At 42.4% G+C, this 18173-nt stretch overlaps 1 protein-coding gene across 4 annotated transcripts in view; it reads left to right on the forward strand.

Annotated features, from left to right (window-relative positions):
• LOC137496879 (uncharacterized) overlaps nucleotides 1-18173 on the forward strand; it is a 487890-nt gene that overhangs the window by 401405 nt on the left and 68312 nt on the right. Inside the window, exon 1 of one of the 4 annotated variants that reach the window (XM_068225507.1) lies at nucleotides 12397-12495. The exons of the other annotated variants lie outside the window; for them this stretch is intronic. Within the exon in view, the coding sequence (XP_068081608.1) occupies nucleotides 12399-12495 (97 nt within the window). The 5' untranslated portion in view covers nucleotides 12397-12398. Of the gene's footprint in view, nucleotides 1-12396; nucleotides 12496-18173 lie in introns of those variants that run through there. 4 annotated transcript variants of the gene reach the window in all.

Here is an 18173-nt window from a genome sequence, read left to right on the forward strand (position 1 = left end):
GCCTTGAAGATATAGTTTCCCGTGGTTTCCATTTATTTATTTATTTATTTATTTATTTATTTATTTATTTATTTATTTATTTATTTATCGCACCAGACAAATGCTGGGCCTGTACCGTAATCTCCTGGCTCTTCTACTGGCTTGAGGATGGGTACTACAATTTGTGTCTTCCGTGCCTCAGGTATGCATTTTTGAAACCAAAGATCATTGACAATTCGCAGTAAAAGCTGCAATGTTTCGTCAGGAAGGTGTTGTAACATGGGGTATAGGATCTCATCTATGTCCGGTGCTGTATTGACGGAGTTCTTAATGACCACTCGGAGCTCGTTGATTGTAAATGGCGAACAGGGAAAGTGTTCAGATTGCTCTTCATTAAATGTACACGGTGGATAACTAGGTGATGGTAGCGTAATTCTGTCAGCAAAATATTCTAACCAAGAGGTATCAGGTGACGAATCGTGAGTATTATAATCTCTGTTGCGCAAATGTCGTATGCGATGCCATACTTCTGCTACTGGGGTTTCCTTGTTCAATGTGGAACAGTATTTTTGCCAACTCTGTTTCTTAGTTTTCTTGAGAAATCGCTTATTTCGAGCAGAAATCTTCTGATAATGTATGTATGTTTCTTGGGTAGGGTGTGTTAGGAATTCCCGGAGAGCTTTCCGCCGGAGAGCAATGGCTGGGAAGTAGCTTTCCGCCGGAGAGCAATGGCTGGGAAGTAGCAATCGTCGCCTTAACGAAGGCACAGTCCTATCATTTGCCGTCCGCCTCCGTAGCGTAACGCTTAGTGTTATTAGCTGCCGTCCTCAGGGGCCCGGGTTCGATTCCCGGTACTGGCAGAAATTTAAGAATGGCAGGAGGGCTGGTATGTGGTTGAAATGGTACAAGCAGCTCACCTCGATTGGAGGTGTGCCTGAAAAGAGCTGCACCACCTCGGAATGAGGATACGAGTTTACTTTATCATTTGCCTGGTGATATAATGGAAAATCAACTTCAGGGCTATTGACGGTAGGGTTCGAACCCATCTCTCGAACAACAGCTTACAGCTATATGATACATATCGCTCAATCAGCTCTTTCGGTACAATATTTCAAATACCGAGCAAGTTGGCCGTGCGGTAAGGGGCGCGCTGCTGTGACCTTGCATCCGGGAGATAGTGGGTTTGAATCATGGCAGAGCCGGGAATTGAACCCGGGCCTCCGGGGGTGGCAGCTAATCACACTAACCACTACACCACAGAGGTGGACTTGTTTTGATGCAATTTCTTACAATATTTAATTTTCATGTGCTGTTTGTTATCGTCGTTATGTACTTTACGTTTTAATTTAATTACGTTGTTATACTACTGTATATAAGCATTAACATCAGGATATCTCCCAACTGTACGGTATGTATTCGTTAATAATAATAATAATAATAATAATAATAATAATAATGATAATAATAATAATAATAATAATAATAAATCGAATATATCTACGGCATATAACGGAACAATATATCCAGCCTGTCGTAAGAGAGTCTAAAAGGAAGTAGCCATCAGTGCCTCTCAACTTGGGAGCACGGGATACCTAGCTCAGTCTAGAATTGCTTCCACTTACTTACGCAAAGCACCTAGTTTTCATCTTTCCTATCTGACCTCTCTTAGTCACTTCTCGTTCTCTTTCGACTCCGACGTTATTAGGTTTGTGAGGCCTAGGGAGTCTTTAATTTAAATGCCCTTCTTATCCTTCACTTTTGCCGATAGCCTCATTTTTCGAGAGGTCAGGAGTAATCTTTATCCCCCTCTGATTAGTGTTAAGAGGGAATGGTTGCCTACAGTAATTGGATTTCCTCTTAAATAATAATCACTGCCACCACCACAACCACCGCCACTGCCACCACAATTTTGACCGCCTTTAGACAACAAACATAATCGATTCAAGATTGTGCTTTGGTCAGTTATGTAGTTTCTGGGAAGGTGAGGCATTGCGGGTCGGATCAACTGATTGTTTTAAATTCATGTTCATCCATTCATTCTTCATCATCACGTTTTGAATTCTGGTCAGTGGATGAATTTTGGACTTTTAAATTGTCATTGAATTTCGTCTCATTTCGTACCATCAAGGGCCGATGACCTAGATGTTAGGCTCCTTTAAACAACAAGCATCATCATCACCATCTCATACTGCATTTTTCAATACTTACTGGAGAAATCTCAAATTAAAACGGTCTATTAAGTAAATAAATAAATAAAAACCCACTGTAGTGGTCGTGAAATTAGCAAAAGAACATAATTTCAAATATCTCTGTAACTCTAGTACTAATTGTCTTTGCTGGCGAGGCCTGATATTTACAGGGCACTATATCTTCTGGTATTTGTTACCTTCATTGACCTGTCTCAGTCTCATCCTTGACTTTGACAATATGAAAGTGACTGAAGTATGAGTGATGCTAGCAACACCATTCCTTACTCAGCCAGTCGTTATTATGAACAGCCTGAAAATGTTTCTCATGGGGTCGGTTGGTGCGTACATTTCAGTGGGCTTGACAGACGTATATGTACTATCTCCTGGCTCTCTGAGAAAAGCAACGGGAAACTGCCTCACTTCTCTATTACGTATCCTCAGTTACGCCTAGGCCATCTATGACACGTGATGGTGGGGTGTTGAAGATCCAACCAGCATATAAACTGAGTACTCAACTTACATTAGTACTGTACCAAAGTCACGAACATACAGACTGCTATAAAGGAAAGGAAGCCTTACTTATACGCCAAGATCCCATGTTTAATTATGACAGATATGCCTTTACACTTTCTGTCCTGGTGATATACAGTATCAGTTCATCCTCTGGCTGGCTCCGATAGATCACTGATATTATTTAATTTTCACATTTGTTTGAAGACTTGTCAATACCTGTTTATTTCGCTGTGCAGTTGCCTCATTAGGGCTTTGTTACATTCCACTCAGACGATATTATTAAATTCAGGAAGTTATTCTCGAAGTTTTGCTCAGTGTAGAAGTAGAGCACCAGACACTTCCATAAGGGTAGTTCACAGAAGTCACCATGGACTTAACTAAGTTGCCAGCTTGGAACAATCTCCTTATCATCAGCTGGGTAGAATGGGAGAGCATTTTCTGGGAATTAGAGGTCGTTCATTCAAAGTTCATTTGGGCAGACGGAGGGAGCAAGGGCAGTAGCGTGTGGCGATAAGGCTCCATTCAGTCCTCAGCGAGCTCTTGAACGTTGAAACTTGGAAACTGCTGTTGGCAGGGGATTGGTATTTAACTCTAGAAGAGACTGAATACTTTGCCTTTGTTAATAGTGTATTATCGATGTGAGAGACATGTGTATAATCCTATCTTACAAACTAGAAGTATAATGACACAAATAACATAAGCAAAATAAATATTCTTAATCTTAGAAGCTACCATTACAAACTAGAGTAACGTGAGACAAAATAGCCTAAGCACAATAATTATTCTTAATATTAGAAACTATGAAATGAAATGGCGTATGGCTTTTAGTGCCGGGAGTGTCCGAGGACATGTTCGGCTCGCCAAATGCAGGTCTTTCGATTTGACACCCGTAGGTGACCTGCGCGTCGTGATGAGGATGAAATGATGATGAAGACGACACATACACCCAGCCCCAGTGGCAGTGAAATTAACCAATGATGGTTAAAATTCCCGAACCTGCCGGGAATCGAACCCGGGACCCCTGTGACCAAAGGCCAGCACGCTAACCATTTAACTGTGGAGCCGGACATTAGAAACTATATAAGCACAGTAAACGAACATTCACACCACAACATTCATTCAACCTGGCGACAGGTTGGCAGGGCAAGACTCACGGCAAGACGACTTACAAGGATTTATGGCTCGAATGTTATGGGGGAGAGAGTTCCATATTCTACCCCCATTCGCAACAAAGGAACGGCTATATACTGCTGACCTGCAGAGAGGGATATCAAGTGTGCTGCCGGAGCGTGTGTTATGCTGGTGGAAAGAGGATAGGTAATTCAGCTGTGAAGATAAGTACTATGGGATATACTGCAACGTGGAGGTTTCTATATTGTTCAAAATTTAGAAGGGAAAGTTGACAATAATAAGGGGTAACATGAACATCATAGCGTAAGGAAAAAATAAATCGAATACAAGAGTTCATAGCACTTTGTCATCGGTTTAGTTCTCTCGTGGCATCAATTAGTACTGCGTCACAGTAGGAAAATATAGGGAAGTTAAGAGAATTTATAAGCCTAATTCTCATGTTTAGTGGCATCATATTTTTATGATATTTTAGTGGGTGAAGGGAGGCGTACACTTTTCTCATAGGCTCATCTGAAATGAAATATCAGCAGTTATTCAGAGACCCCCTTCAAACGTAATCATACCGGTCAATTAACTTAGAAATCACCGTGGGCTCCCTTTCGATCTGTTGAACTATCTTTAGTTTCCTACAATTAATTATTTGAATTGTTCTCTTCCTCTACTTGAGGTTTTGGAACATATACGGTATTTGATGTGTATTTTCATATTTGTGTTCAGTTCATTTCATTTTATTAAGGAAGATTGATAACCACGTTGTTTAATCTCTTAAAACAACTATCATCATCATCATTATCATCATCACCACCAATACAACCACCACCACCTTCATCAATTAGTTTAATATGTGGAATAACCATACAAAAGAGAAATGAATTCGAACTCAGGTCCATTTCAAATGTATCTCGAGGATACTACTGAGCCTCTGAATTGAATTGCGGCTTGTCGGATGCTGTCGGCTCTTCCCGTTTCCGTATTATTGATCACGGCACGTTTTGTGGCCCAAGAGGAGGTCCTCAGTGCTGTACAATCACCTCAACAGGTGTTATCACTGCATCACACGCACAAGTAGAACTGCTTGCATCTCAGTATTCAATAGGGACAGGTAAATTAATTCCACTGTTAATTTGAGATATATAATGCACATCACTTCCCCATGGAGAACACAATGAAGATTCGAGAGTCATGACACATCGTAATACAGTAAACACTTCACAATAGTACGAATTGGAGAAAGCAAAACCCAAGCAAGCATGCAGTTTTGCGTGATTATTGATATCGTGGTCATCATTACGGGACCTTCAGATTTCCGTGGAATTCTAACTGCCGGAACATACATTTTAATTTCAAAAATCCCATGTGTATTGGCTGGAATTTTACCGAACGAATTAGCCGCGGGATAAGGGTCACGTAGCCGAGAGCTTGCGTTCGGGAGATAGTGTGTTCGAATCCCACCGTCGACACCCCTGAAGATGGTTTCCGTGGTTTCCCATTTTCACACCAGGCAAACACCACGGCCGCTTCCTTCCCATTCCTAGCCCTTTCCCATCCTTGTGTCGCCGGAAACCTTCGATGGGTTAGTGCGACGTTAGACCACTAGAAAGAAATAAAAACAAGAAACGACTGGGATTTAACCGCGTAACATTAGTGAGAATCCAATGACTAAGCCACTTGACTGTCAGGCATATGAGGCATAGATTAGCACATTTTCGTTTTAGTAGAGAGGAGAAGGGTCATAAACCGTCATTTCCCACCCGAGAACTTTCCCAACGACTCCGGAAACAAAATTGGAAACAAACCAAACAGTACAACCAGTATATATATCGATAACTGGAAAACCAAGGTTAGATTTCTTAGTAACCTAGCGCTGCATGAAGAACTCCCACGAGGTAATTGAGGAGGAATCACATTGTGGTATTTCAGAGAATTTTGGCGCCACTTTCGGCGTGTCGACTTGTCTTGAGATACGTTCTTGTGGTTGCTTCATGTAAGGGCATATCGCCTCGTGTATGTACACTCATGTTCATAAAAAAATAGAACACCTTGAAAGACTAGAGATAGGAAGCTCATATTCACTGGACATGTTCTGCAGAAACGATTATCATTTCAGTCACCTAGGTTCAGCATGTGTTCTGTTGCCTTGTAGGCACTGGGTCCTCCATGGGCACTAACTTGCTCCATGCGTGATGGCATCGACGCGTATAAGGCGCGAATGGCATCCTGGGGTATTGCTATCCATGCTGCATTCACCTGATTCCACAGTTCATCTTTGATGATTGGCATTGGGTCACAGCGCCGCACCCGTCGTTTCATCACCATATCCCAAACATTTTCAACTGGCGACAAGTACGGTGATCGGGCGAGCCAGGGTAACAGTCTGACATCCTGTGACAACAAAAAGGCACGTGTTTGTGCAGCAACATGTGGTCGCGCTTTGCCCTTCTGAAATATGGCGTCTGGGATGTCTTGCAAAAAAAAAAAAAAAAAAAAGTATCGCTACGGGTCGCAGGATGTTATTCACTTAGGTCGAACTGGTCACAATGCCCTGCTCACGCACCAGCTGTGATTTGTGGTTGTACGCAGTAGCACCCCACACCATAGGGCCTGGAGTTGGCGTTGTATGTCTTGTGTGAATGAAAACAATGTGACGCCTTTCCCCCTGTCTTCGGCGAAACAAAATGCGGCCATCATTTTCAAACAAACAGAACCTGGATTCGTCCGAAAACACTATCTGCTGCCATTTCTGCCCCCAGTGACGTCGTTCCATACACTATTGCAGTCTAGCATGTGTACGCACATTAGTCAAAGATGGGCGCAGAAGTAGACGACGCGCCGGTAACCCAGACGGTAATAAACGACGACGGACTGTCACTCCTGAAAGCGTACAATGTGTTATACTGTTCAACTGTTGCGCCAGAGCTGGGGAGGACGCAGATCTGTCCTACAATGCCATTCGGATGAGGTGTCGATCTTCTCGGGGGGTGGTCTGGGTGGTGCGACCAGACCCATCTCGTCGTGTTCTACGAACTTCTGTGAACCATTCTATACACACCCGTTGCACTGCCGAAACTCTTCGACCCACACGAGCAGCAATTTCCGGGTTGGATGCATCACGTTCTCTCATGCCAATAATGCGCCCTGTTTCAAACTCACTCATTTGACGGTACGGTTCTCGCATACGTCTGCGAGGCATCCTGCACGTCTGCTCAAGTCACACTGATCAGTTTCCTTCAGTTTATACCGACGAGAGCTGCAGGCACATTTTACCAGTCGGTAGTGGTGCGCCGAGATATCGATGTGCCGAGCGAGTTTGCCGTGCGGTTAGGGGCGCGCAGCTGTGAGCTTGCATTCGGGAGATAGTAGGTTCGAGCCCCACTGTCGGCAGCCCTGAACGTGGTTTTCCGTGGTTTCCCATTTTCACACCAAGCAAATGCTGGGGCTATACCTTAATTAAGGCCACGGCCGATTCCGTCCCACTCCTAGGCCTTTCCTATCCCATAGTCGCCATAAGACCTATCTGTGTCGGTGCGTCGTAAAACAAATTGTAAAAAAAAAAAGATATCGATGTGGACCTTGAACCTGAGGGCCGACATAGTTCAAATGCTAAACATTTTTTCAGAACATACTAATGCACATGTCCTGTGAATATGAACTTCCTACCTCTAGTGTTTCAAGGTGTTCTGGTTTTTATGAACATGAGTGTATTTCATGCATGTAAACTCGGGGGTCGTGGTTAGTGTAGTGACTTAGCTGCCGGCTTTTCACCCCACGGTCGAGGCGTGAATATGAACCTGAAACATCACGTGATATTAAACCCCGTTAAAACTGAAATAAGCGGTGGTGGCTCCAGTATAAGCTGAAGAAAGTTGTGGTGGATGTGAACTCTGATAACCCCTCGTAGGGTGATATCTGTTCTTAATTAACTGGCCCCTTTGTGGGTGGGGTCGGTGCAATACATCCGCGGTATCTCTTAGTAAAGGCGACTAAGAGGGGTAACGTTCGGGGTTTCTCAACTTGGGAGCATGGACTGCCGACCTTAAGCCCCTGAGCTACGTCTGGCATTGCTTCCGACTCCCACGGTTACAAGGACGACGGTGTCATTTATTTTCATACCCTTCATGGCGCTTCCCTTCTTTTACCGCTACCCTCCCTCGTTCCTCGAAGAATTGAACCTAATTCGTTTTTACCTCTAATTAGTGTTAAAAGAGAATGGCTGCCCAGTTACGACTTAAGGCAACACTCCGGAGATAAAATGATACGTTTACCTAGTGCTTGGATTTTCGCGAAACTGTGTGGGAATATCACCTACATAAAAGTAGAGATATCACGAACATTTCTTTCATATACAATTAATAGTTTTTACAAAAAAAAAAACTTGATATTTTTATTTCCATTTTTTTTCACGGAATTTAATTAACATGTTAATGTAAATTCGTAATTAGGTAGATAATACCTGTTTTAAAAGCACTACGTATCGATATTACTGTACATAATTTATATAGGGAGATATATCGTACTAAGGTTTGTGTAAATTTTACGTTCTAAAATTTTGGACTTAAAAATCCCTACTACATAAAAAAAAAATCTGCAGTCAAAAATTCCACACGCAGGTTTCTTAATATAGCTGTGATACATGTACTATACAAATTTTATTACATTTGGCAGAATATTATGGGAAAAAATGGGAATTAAATGTAAAATTACAATTGGCAAACAGTGATAAAATGTTAGAATTCAGCGTAATAACTTCGTGACAAGAAAAATTAAACTGAATCTTTTCAATTTCAGTCATTAAAAGAATTTCACCAAAGTGACCAAAATATCGATTTTTATTTCCGGAGTGGCGCCTTAAGCGTCACTCGGCATTCACTTAAATCTGAAAGCTGGTGAAGGAGCTGTTAGGATCAACCAGCCTTCGGGTTGACCGACCGACCCACCCACCCACCCACCCACCCACCCACCCGCCAGCCAGCCACCCGCCCACCCAACCAACCGACCGACCGACCGACCGACCGACCAACCAACATACGTACAGTACTCTAATAATTGGAGTCGAATTCACACGATGTGTATTGCATTTGATTTACATACAGACATACATACATCTTCATTATAGACTGTTATGCCTTTCAGCGTTCCTCTGTGAATTTACTCATTGTCGCCACAATCCTCTATTTGTAACTAGTTCTGTGGCCTCTTTTAGTTCTCTATCTCTTAAATCATCGGAAACTGAGTATTACCACCATCGTCTTGGTCTCCCTCTACTCCTCTTACCCTACATAACCCTAACCCCATGGCACTACAGCCCCGAAGGGCCTTGGCCTACGAAGCGACCGCTGCTCAGCCCGAAGGCCTGCGGATTACGAGGTGTCGTGTGGTCAGCACGACGAATCCTCTCGGCCGTTATTCTTGCCTTTCTAGACCTGGGCCGCTATCTCACCGTCAGATAGCTCCTCAATTCTAATCACGTAGGCTGAGTGGACCTCGAACCAGCCTTCAGATGCAGGTAAAAATCCCCCCCCCCCTTTTTTTTTTTTTTTTTTTTTGCTTGTTGCTTTACATCGCACCGACACAGATAGGTCTTATGGCGACGATGGGACAGCGAAGGGCTAGGAGTGTAGGAGTGGGAAGGAAGCGTCCGTGGCCTTAATTAAGGTACAGCCCCAGCATTTGCTTGGTGTGAAAATGGGAAACCACGGAAAACCATTTTCAGAGCTGCCGACAGTGGGATTCGAACCTACTATCTCCCGAATACTGGATACTGGCCGCACTTAAGCGACTGCAGCTATCGAGCTCGGTGTAAAAATCCCTGACCTGGCCGGGAATCAAACTCGGGGCCTCCGGGTAAGAGGCCCTATACCACGGGGCCGACTTACCCTCCATAAAAGAGTCCATTATTTTCCTAGATAACCTATCATCATTCATTCGGCTCACATGACCCCACCACCGAAGCCGGTTTATGGGTACAGCTTCATCCATCGAGTTCTTTCCTAACTTTTGACTTATTGTCAAACATTACATAGGCCCATGTATTTTTCTCTGTGCTGTTAAGAATGTTGCAAATGTACAGTGCATAAAATGCACATAACCTGTGTTATTTATGTCGTTAACGAATTTTCCGGACTTCTGGCCATTCGGATTGGACCCAGTCTCGTTTGAGCAGGATAAACTGAGTTTTAGTGTACAAAGACGGAGTAGGGATCAGGTTCAGCCCAGCCTGCGACAATGGTGATGAAGTGACGAAATTAACGCCGCTATCTGGGGCTGTCAGCCATGAGTCGGCTTAAATAACGTGATTCTTCGGAGTCATTCTAAGGAAAATAATTCTTGATTGCTCTTTTTGGAGTAACCAAGGTCACTGAGCAGATTGTGAAAGACGTACCATGAAGGAAGTGCCGGTTTGAGGATAGTGATCGCTATAACTCATGCGTTGATTCAGGAAGTAGTGATCTCGATTTTAAAAAGAATGCTATTTGTTCGGGGCGTCGACCTATCTTGTCGTTAAGGACGACACAAACACCCAGTCCCGAGGCCAGGAATATTAATCATTTACAATTAAAAATCCCTGACTCAGCCGGAAATGGAACCAGAGGCCGCCGGGTGACAGGCGGACGCGTTGCCCTCTACACCGCAGGGCGATCTCGAAATGCTGGGCTTCCTGAAAATATCTATGCGTTTTTAGAGGAGTGCGTTCTGTTTTTAGTCATAAAGCTCGAAACTAAAAGATGTTGAAATCACTCGCAAGGTGAATTTGACATCTTCTTCTTATCTTAATCTGTTTACCCTCCAGGGTTGGCTTTTCCCTCGGACACAGCGAGGGATCCCACCTCTACCGCCTCAAGGGCAGTGTCCTGGAGCTTCAGACTTTGGGTCGGGGGATACAACTGGGGAGAATGACCAGTACCTCGCCCAGGCGGCCTCACCTGCTGTGCTGAACAGGGGCCTTGTAGAGGGATGGGGGAGATTGGATGGGGCAGGCAAGGAAGAGGGAAGGAAGCGGCCGTGGCCTTAAGTGAGGTACCATCCCGGCATTTGCCTGGAGGAGAAGTGGGAAACCACGGAAAACCACTTCCAGGATGGCTGAGGTGGGAATCGAACCCACCTCTACTCAGTTGACCTCCCGAGGCTGAGTGGACCCCGGTCCAGCCCTCGTACCACTTTTCAAATTTCGTGGCAGAGCCGGGAATCGAACCCGGACCTCCGGGGGTGGCAGCTAATCACGCTAACCACTACACCAGAGAGGCGACAATTTGACATCTACAGTCACTTAAAACTATAAGCTTACTTTTTTTCTGAAACATAACCATGTTCTATATAAGGCATGCTCGCGGCTGTGAATTAATTCTTCATGAATAATTGAAACCCGTCACATTTTTTATTAAATTTGACTAATAACAGTTTTGGTTATTCATAAAGCATTACTTTTTTTTTTTTAACTTCCTTTCCATTACAAACCCATTCTTATCTTCGTGTCACCAGAAGTTGATCTGAATTGTGCGATGTAAAACAGCTAGAAAAACAAAACAATTGAATGGACTTCTTACAGACTGGACCTGGAAATCTAAGATGTGTGCACTAGTGTATATAGTAGAACTTAGTTATAATTGCATCTAAGGGATCTGATAAATATTTTCGTTAAAAACAAGTGTCGATATAACAGAGATTCATAATGTGAGTCGAATGAGATAAAAAATGATAGACACAATTAAGGGTTATGACAAGTTTTAGGTGTAGCTTTTACCACAAATTAATTCAGTTGGCCGTGCGGTTAGAGTCGACCAGCTGTGGGTAGATAGTGGGTTCGAATCCCACCGTTGGCAGCCCTGAAGATGTTTTTCCGTGATTTGCTATACACCAGGCAAATGCAGGGACTGTACTGTAGTTAACGCCACGGTCGCTTCCTTCCCACTCCTAGCCCTTTCTTATCCCATCGTCGCCACAAAACCTATCTGTGTCGGTGCGACGTAAAGCAAATTGTAAAACAGTGTGCGGTAGCCGAGTGATTAGTTCGGTAGCTTCTTGCCAAAAAAAAATGGTTCGAATTTCGCCCAGTTCGAATAAAATTTCAAAATGAAAGGACACGTCCCAGTTGTTCGGATTCCAAGTAAATTTGTAATCCAGTACAGTAATTTAAACACATTCATAATCTCGTAAATATTCAGGCGTGTTTTTTTTTTTACGTTAACATTAAAAGATCAGATCTGTGTCGGTGCGACGTGAAGTAATTTGTAAAAAAAGTAAAGAAAAAATCAGATTTTATGTGCGGTGAATAATGAGCGCCCTGGGTTAATTCTGGACTTAGCATCATCATGTTACTCAGAACTTTGCTTCCCCCTTGGGAATGACCAACAATTGTGGCAATTATTGTCGAAGGACAAATTAAGAAAACTTGCCGTTCTGCTCCGCGTTGACCCGGTGATTTGTGGAAGCCACTACAATAGCGTACTACTGGTGTGTATGTGGGCAAGATCCCAGCAGTGACCGCCCCCGTACTGCGGGTGTGACTTGGTCCGGGACTTCAGATGAGTCAAGCACAAGTTCCTGGGATCTAGAGCTGGACCAACCGGGGCAGTTTTATTCTGACAAGCCATGCTACCGGATGCCGTTCAAATCCTCTGTAGTGCATTGTATAGGTGTCACAAACATCAGGGGATGGTCCATCGAGGGAGTTCATCACCTGTAACAGGTATCTCCGACAGTGATGTGATAGTGAGTGAAGACGAATATTATTGCGTTTGTGCAGGTAGGGTGAATATTGTTTATTTTCGACTAACTTATATATATTTACAGGCGAATGGTTAGGCCCTATCAAGCTTATAATAGATCGCTACCACAGTATTTGGACCGGCTAATAGCTAGCTAGTTCAGGCAATCGCTTTCTAAACTGAAGGCAGTGACATCGAATGCCGGCAGAGTAGTTTTGCAATTGCGAGTGTTTACATAGGAGAGACCCATGTCATAAGATTTAATAGATCATTTAAAAAATCCCTTTACAGTGTCAAATTCTGGTACGTCCGCGGCTATTAAAACCTTGTTGAACAACATTTCAATCATAATTCCATATTTATCCTAAGTAATAATAATAATAATAATAATAATAATAATAATAATAATAATAATAATATCATAATAGTTCAATGTCCCCTTCAGTTACTACAGAATAACTGAGAAACCGAAATATGACCATGAAAAAATTTCCGAGCGAGTTGGCCATGCGGTCAGGGGCACGCAGCTGTGAGCTTGTATCCGGGAGATCGTGGGTTCGAACCCCATTGTCGGCAGCCCTGAAGAAGGTTTTCCGTGCTTTCCCATTTCACACCAGGCAAATACTAGGGCTGTACCTTAAGTAAGGCCACGGCCGCTTCCTTCCCACTCTTAGGCCTTTCCTATCCCATCTTCGCCATAAGACCTATCTGTTTCTGTGTGACGTAAAGCCAATTTTAAAAATAAAAAAACAAAAAAATAAAAACCTATCTGTGTCGGTGCTACGAAAAGCCACAAGCAAAAAAAAAAAGTCTTTATCGTGTCGGTAAATCTAGATCGGCTCGGCCTTGTCACATTTTTAAACACATAGGCCTACTAACCGCGTTGGGACTCGATTCCACGACTTGAGCATACAAGGCATACAAGTGTCTAATCAACTACGTTATGCAGTCGATCAATTTAGAAAATGAGTGGATTAAAATCACACTTTCGACCAGCCATACTTCAGTTTCGGGCGAAGAAGGGGTAGTATGCTTCATACAGGTGGGCTGCATAGCAGATACGGTAAAGGTGCGCTTCTTTCATTCGGATGGTTGTAGGTCAGTAGTAGAGAAATTTAGAAAGGAAACTTCCACTTCTGAAGAGGAAGATGACTACAATTCCCTCAAAACACTCTTAAACATGAATGCGTGTCATGTGAATTCTCCGCGATATATAGGCTTAACCACTATCCAACTTCGTTCTTAGGGAATGGTTGATCGAATCTGTACCTTTAACTCCTCCAGGGTCCACCATGATTATGACGTTATCTTAAACGAGGGTGCTTCACCCCTTTTCTAGTCCCTATTAATTACAAAACCATCGGTGGATTAGTGGCAAAGTATCCGACTCATGATGCCAAGATCGTGGGTTCGATCCCGGCTGAGATAGAAGGGCGGTAAAACTTGATAAATGCATCACCAGAACGTAAAAGAACTCCCGCAGGACAAAATTACGGCACCTCTGCGTATCCTAAAACAGTAAAAGTAAGTGGGACGGAAAACCAAGATTATTATTATTATTATTATTATTATTATTATTATTATTATTATTATTATTATTATTATTATTATTAAAAACCTTGACACTACGTGTTAGTGTTGTTGTCATGTTCATGGTACAGTCACCGACAAAATGAACTCAGCAGTACTATCCGTCCAATAGTGCGGCTCATTGGCTAAGTTTTCAGCGTAGTAGTAGAGGGCGTCGGGTTCGATTCCCGGCCGAGCTGGTGATGTTTTAACTTCGTTTGGTCAATTCCTCTAGGTCTTAGGCTGGGTGTTTGATTTGTCTTATTACATATCTTCACTTACATACAACACACCACACTGCAAACCACTACAGAAACACGCAATAGTGTCGGCCTATACCCTCCACATAGGGTTGGCGTCAGGAAAGGTATACGGCCGTAAAGCTTGGCTAAATCCATACAGAGTTTCGACTCCAGATAATTGGGAAAAGGCCAAGAAGAAGAATAAGTAGTAGTAGTAGTAGTAGTAGTAGAAGAAGAAGAATTATCTGTCCAGTAGAATTCCGCGTTCATTACTAAACAGCAGCACAATCAAAATGCCAACATTGGTAGGCAAGCTGCCCAAATAGCACTGCTTCAGAAGATCTGCACCTCAGTAGCTGAGGCCTTATTATATTATTATTATTATTATTATTATTATTATTATTATTATTATTATTATTATTATTATTATTATTATTATTTGTAGCGAATGGATGAGTACAGGTTACCCAGGAGAATAATGGTCTCGGCCATGGATGGTAAGAGAAGTAGAGGGAGACCAAGAAGATGATGGTTAGACTCAGTTTCTAATGATTTAAAAATAAGATGTATTGAACTAAACGAGGCTGCAACTAGTTACAAATACAGGATTGTGGCGGCGTTTAGTAAATGCACAAAGGCTTACAGTGTGAACGCTGAAAGGCAATAATGGTCGATAATGAAGATGTATGTATTATTACTACTGTGCAAACACACAAATGGCACAGATATCACACACGCAAAGATTAAGTACACGAGGCTGCTGAACACAATCATTCATCAAGCTCCTTCCGTGAAATTAAACAGCAACAACAATAAAATGATAACAGCTGTTTATGTGGTACTTGGAGCTACAACCTGTAGGCTATGTAAAATATAAATCCTGAGAAGTTAATCTCGTGTTCTTTCTTGGTACGTAGTCTGAGCTTGTGAATAAAGGGAATGGTCCTCCTAAAAAAGAAACAGTCGTCTGCTCTCTACAGCTATTTCTGAATGAATATTTGCTCCAAGTGTTTCTCTTTAAGAAGAGTGCTGTGTGTGCCGCGACCTTACAAGAAGTTCGAAGTCAAGGTCTCTTGAGCAGGAAACCTATTCAATTATCAGCTGTGCGCCGAGAGCTCTCGCGAGTCTGGCCTAAGCACGTCATTAACCTAATAAAACATGCAACCCTTGGTTCATGTAATCTGTATCTCTCGAACTGTCGGCTCTATACACAAGAACTCGTGCAGCGTACTACCCACCTAGCGTGAGGACACTTATGATACCTGTGTCATTTTTTTTTTACAATTGATTTTACGTCGCACCGATGCAGATAGGTCTTATGGCGACGATGGGATAGGAAAGAACTAGAAGTGGGAAGGAAACGGCCGTGGCCTTAATTAAGGCACAGGCTGGTGTGAAAATGGGAAACTACTGGAAACCCTCCTCAGGGCTGCCGACAGTGGAGTTCGAACCCACCATAGCTACGTGACCAAGACCAAGCGGCCAACTTGCTCGGTCGGTACCAGTGTCGACAGGACTGCTGAATTTTGAAAAAATGATCTAGCATACAACGTTTGAATAATAAACCTAATAATAATAATAATAATAATAATAATAATAATAATAATAATAATAATAATAATAATAATTCGTCGCCATAAGACCTATCTGCGTGGTGCGACGTAAAGCAACTACCAATAATAATAATAATAATAATAATAATAATAATAATAATAATAATAATAATAATAATAATAATAATAATAATAATACACTTACGTCCCATTAACAACTTTTACGGTTTTCTGAGGCGGCATAGTGCCGGAATTTTATTTCTCAGGAGTTCTTTTACGTGCCGGTAATTCTACAGAGAGAGGAAGGCGTATTTGAACACATTCATATACTACCGGACTGAGCATTGATCGAACCCACGACCTTGAGCTCGGAAGACCAGCGCTCCATCATTTGAGCCACTCATCTCGGTACAACAACAGCAATATAAGAAAATCTATTTCTCTAGTCTATCTATATATTCCTAATGTGTGTGTCAAGAATGATGGAAAAAGAATCCAATCTAATACAGTTGATTCGAATATAATTTGTAATAATAATAATAATAATAATAATAATAATAATAATAATAATAATAATAATAATGTAACTTCCCTACAAAACTAACGATCTTAAGCGGAACCTGGTTACTATTTGTTTTTCCTTGAATGCTTTTAAGGTACTCACCAAGAAGTCTACCGGCACGATCCACTCATATTTAATCACGTTGGATATCGAATCGATTCTAGGTTTCGATCCCGCAACTTGGGGAACACATCCGGCTGCCAGCTGTAGGATAAGAATGAGTCAAGATTTGGACATGGATTTTAGATCCGTTTTGTATTTCTTAGGGAGCGAGAATAGTACGCAACAGCCACGGAAGTTATGTTTTATGTGACGAGTGAGATGTTAACGGCCGAACCGTGGGTAAGGTCAGAATTTCGAAACGAATAACGTAAACTTATCACGTTAGTGGCTGTTACGTGCAGTATTTTATTTCATACTATGCCGATTTTACTTATTTGAAATTAAATTAATTTAATTCTAAATAATTTTGATTCGGTGCAGTGCAGATCGTCCATGTCTGATCCATGCATTGACATTTTCTTGTTGCATTGTTCGTGTCTTTCTAACAAAGATATAAGAGGTGTGTACATGGGATTATGTTGTTATAAAACATAAAGATTAAAGTTATATGAAGCAGCGACCAGTCCACTAAGCTACCGGTACCAGAGTCGTAAACATGGTCCTCTGGCCCAGGATTATTGAAGGATTTAGGATATAACTTACTGCGATATTTATCTGTTAGAAATGCATTAACCGGGCGAGTTGGCCGTGCGCGTAGAGGCGCGCGGCTGTGAGCTTGCATCCGGGAGATAGTAGGTTCGAATCCCACTATCGGCAGCCCTGAAAATGGTTTTCCGTGGTTTCCCATTTTCACACCAGGCAAATGCTGGGGCTGTACCTTAATTAAGGCCACGGCCGCTTCCTTCCAACTCTTAGGCCTTTCCTATCCCATCGTCGCCTTAAGACCTATCTGTGTCGGTGCGACGTAAAGCCCCTAGCAAAAGAAAAAAAAAGAAATGCATTAACCTATACTTTAGTCAGTGTTGTGATGGTGGCAGATTACTATACGCGCACTTTTTTCTTGAGCCCGATTTTTACGGGGTGAGGAGCAAGGAGGGAGTGCTGCCAGTTCCGGTTATACTGCCAAACTGGATGGAAATGAAATCTGAATTGAATCGATAATATGATCGATCCATATGAATTTCCTAAACATTTATTATCTTACGTCAACAATTGTGTCACACGTACATTATTTAACATTATATAACATTTCTCAATGCGAATCTTGTTACTAGCATGAATTATATAGTTTGGCTTTGCTGTGTAAACAATAACAGTACTAGTTTGCAAAGTGTACGCCAGATGTCGCACAGCGATGAATAAGCGATTCATAGTTTGTGTTTCAAAGGTTGCCGATATGGATGTCGAAGATAACCGAGGTCTACCGATTCAGCACTAGGGAGCTCGATCATATTTTATTTCAATGTCCGTTATTAGAAGTTAGCAGGCGTTTATGGCTACAACCTTGTTTTCGCAAACACTTCGCGTTACCCACGAAATTGACGTGTTGGATATTAGATCCTACTCCATCTTCGGTAGCTGCTCTATCCAATTTCCTATTTGATAACAAAATATTCCTGTAGTTTTTGTCCCTTCCCCTACTCCCTATGTGTTGACCCGGTTCAGTACGTGATTGTAGAAGTCGCCAAGTATCGGTCGCTCTGGCGTGAAGCCTAGTACCTTGTGTCCCT

This window comes from Anabrus simplex, chromosome 1 (assembly GCF_040414725.1).
Source record: "Anabrus simplex isolate iqAnaSimp1 chromosome 1, ASM4041472v1, whole genome shotgun sequence".
In the NCBI taxonomy this organism is placed as follows: Eukaryota; Metazoa; Arthropoda; class Insecta; order Orthoptera; family Tettigoniidae; genus Anabrus; species Anabrus simplex.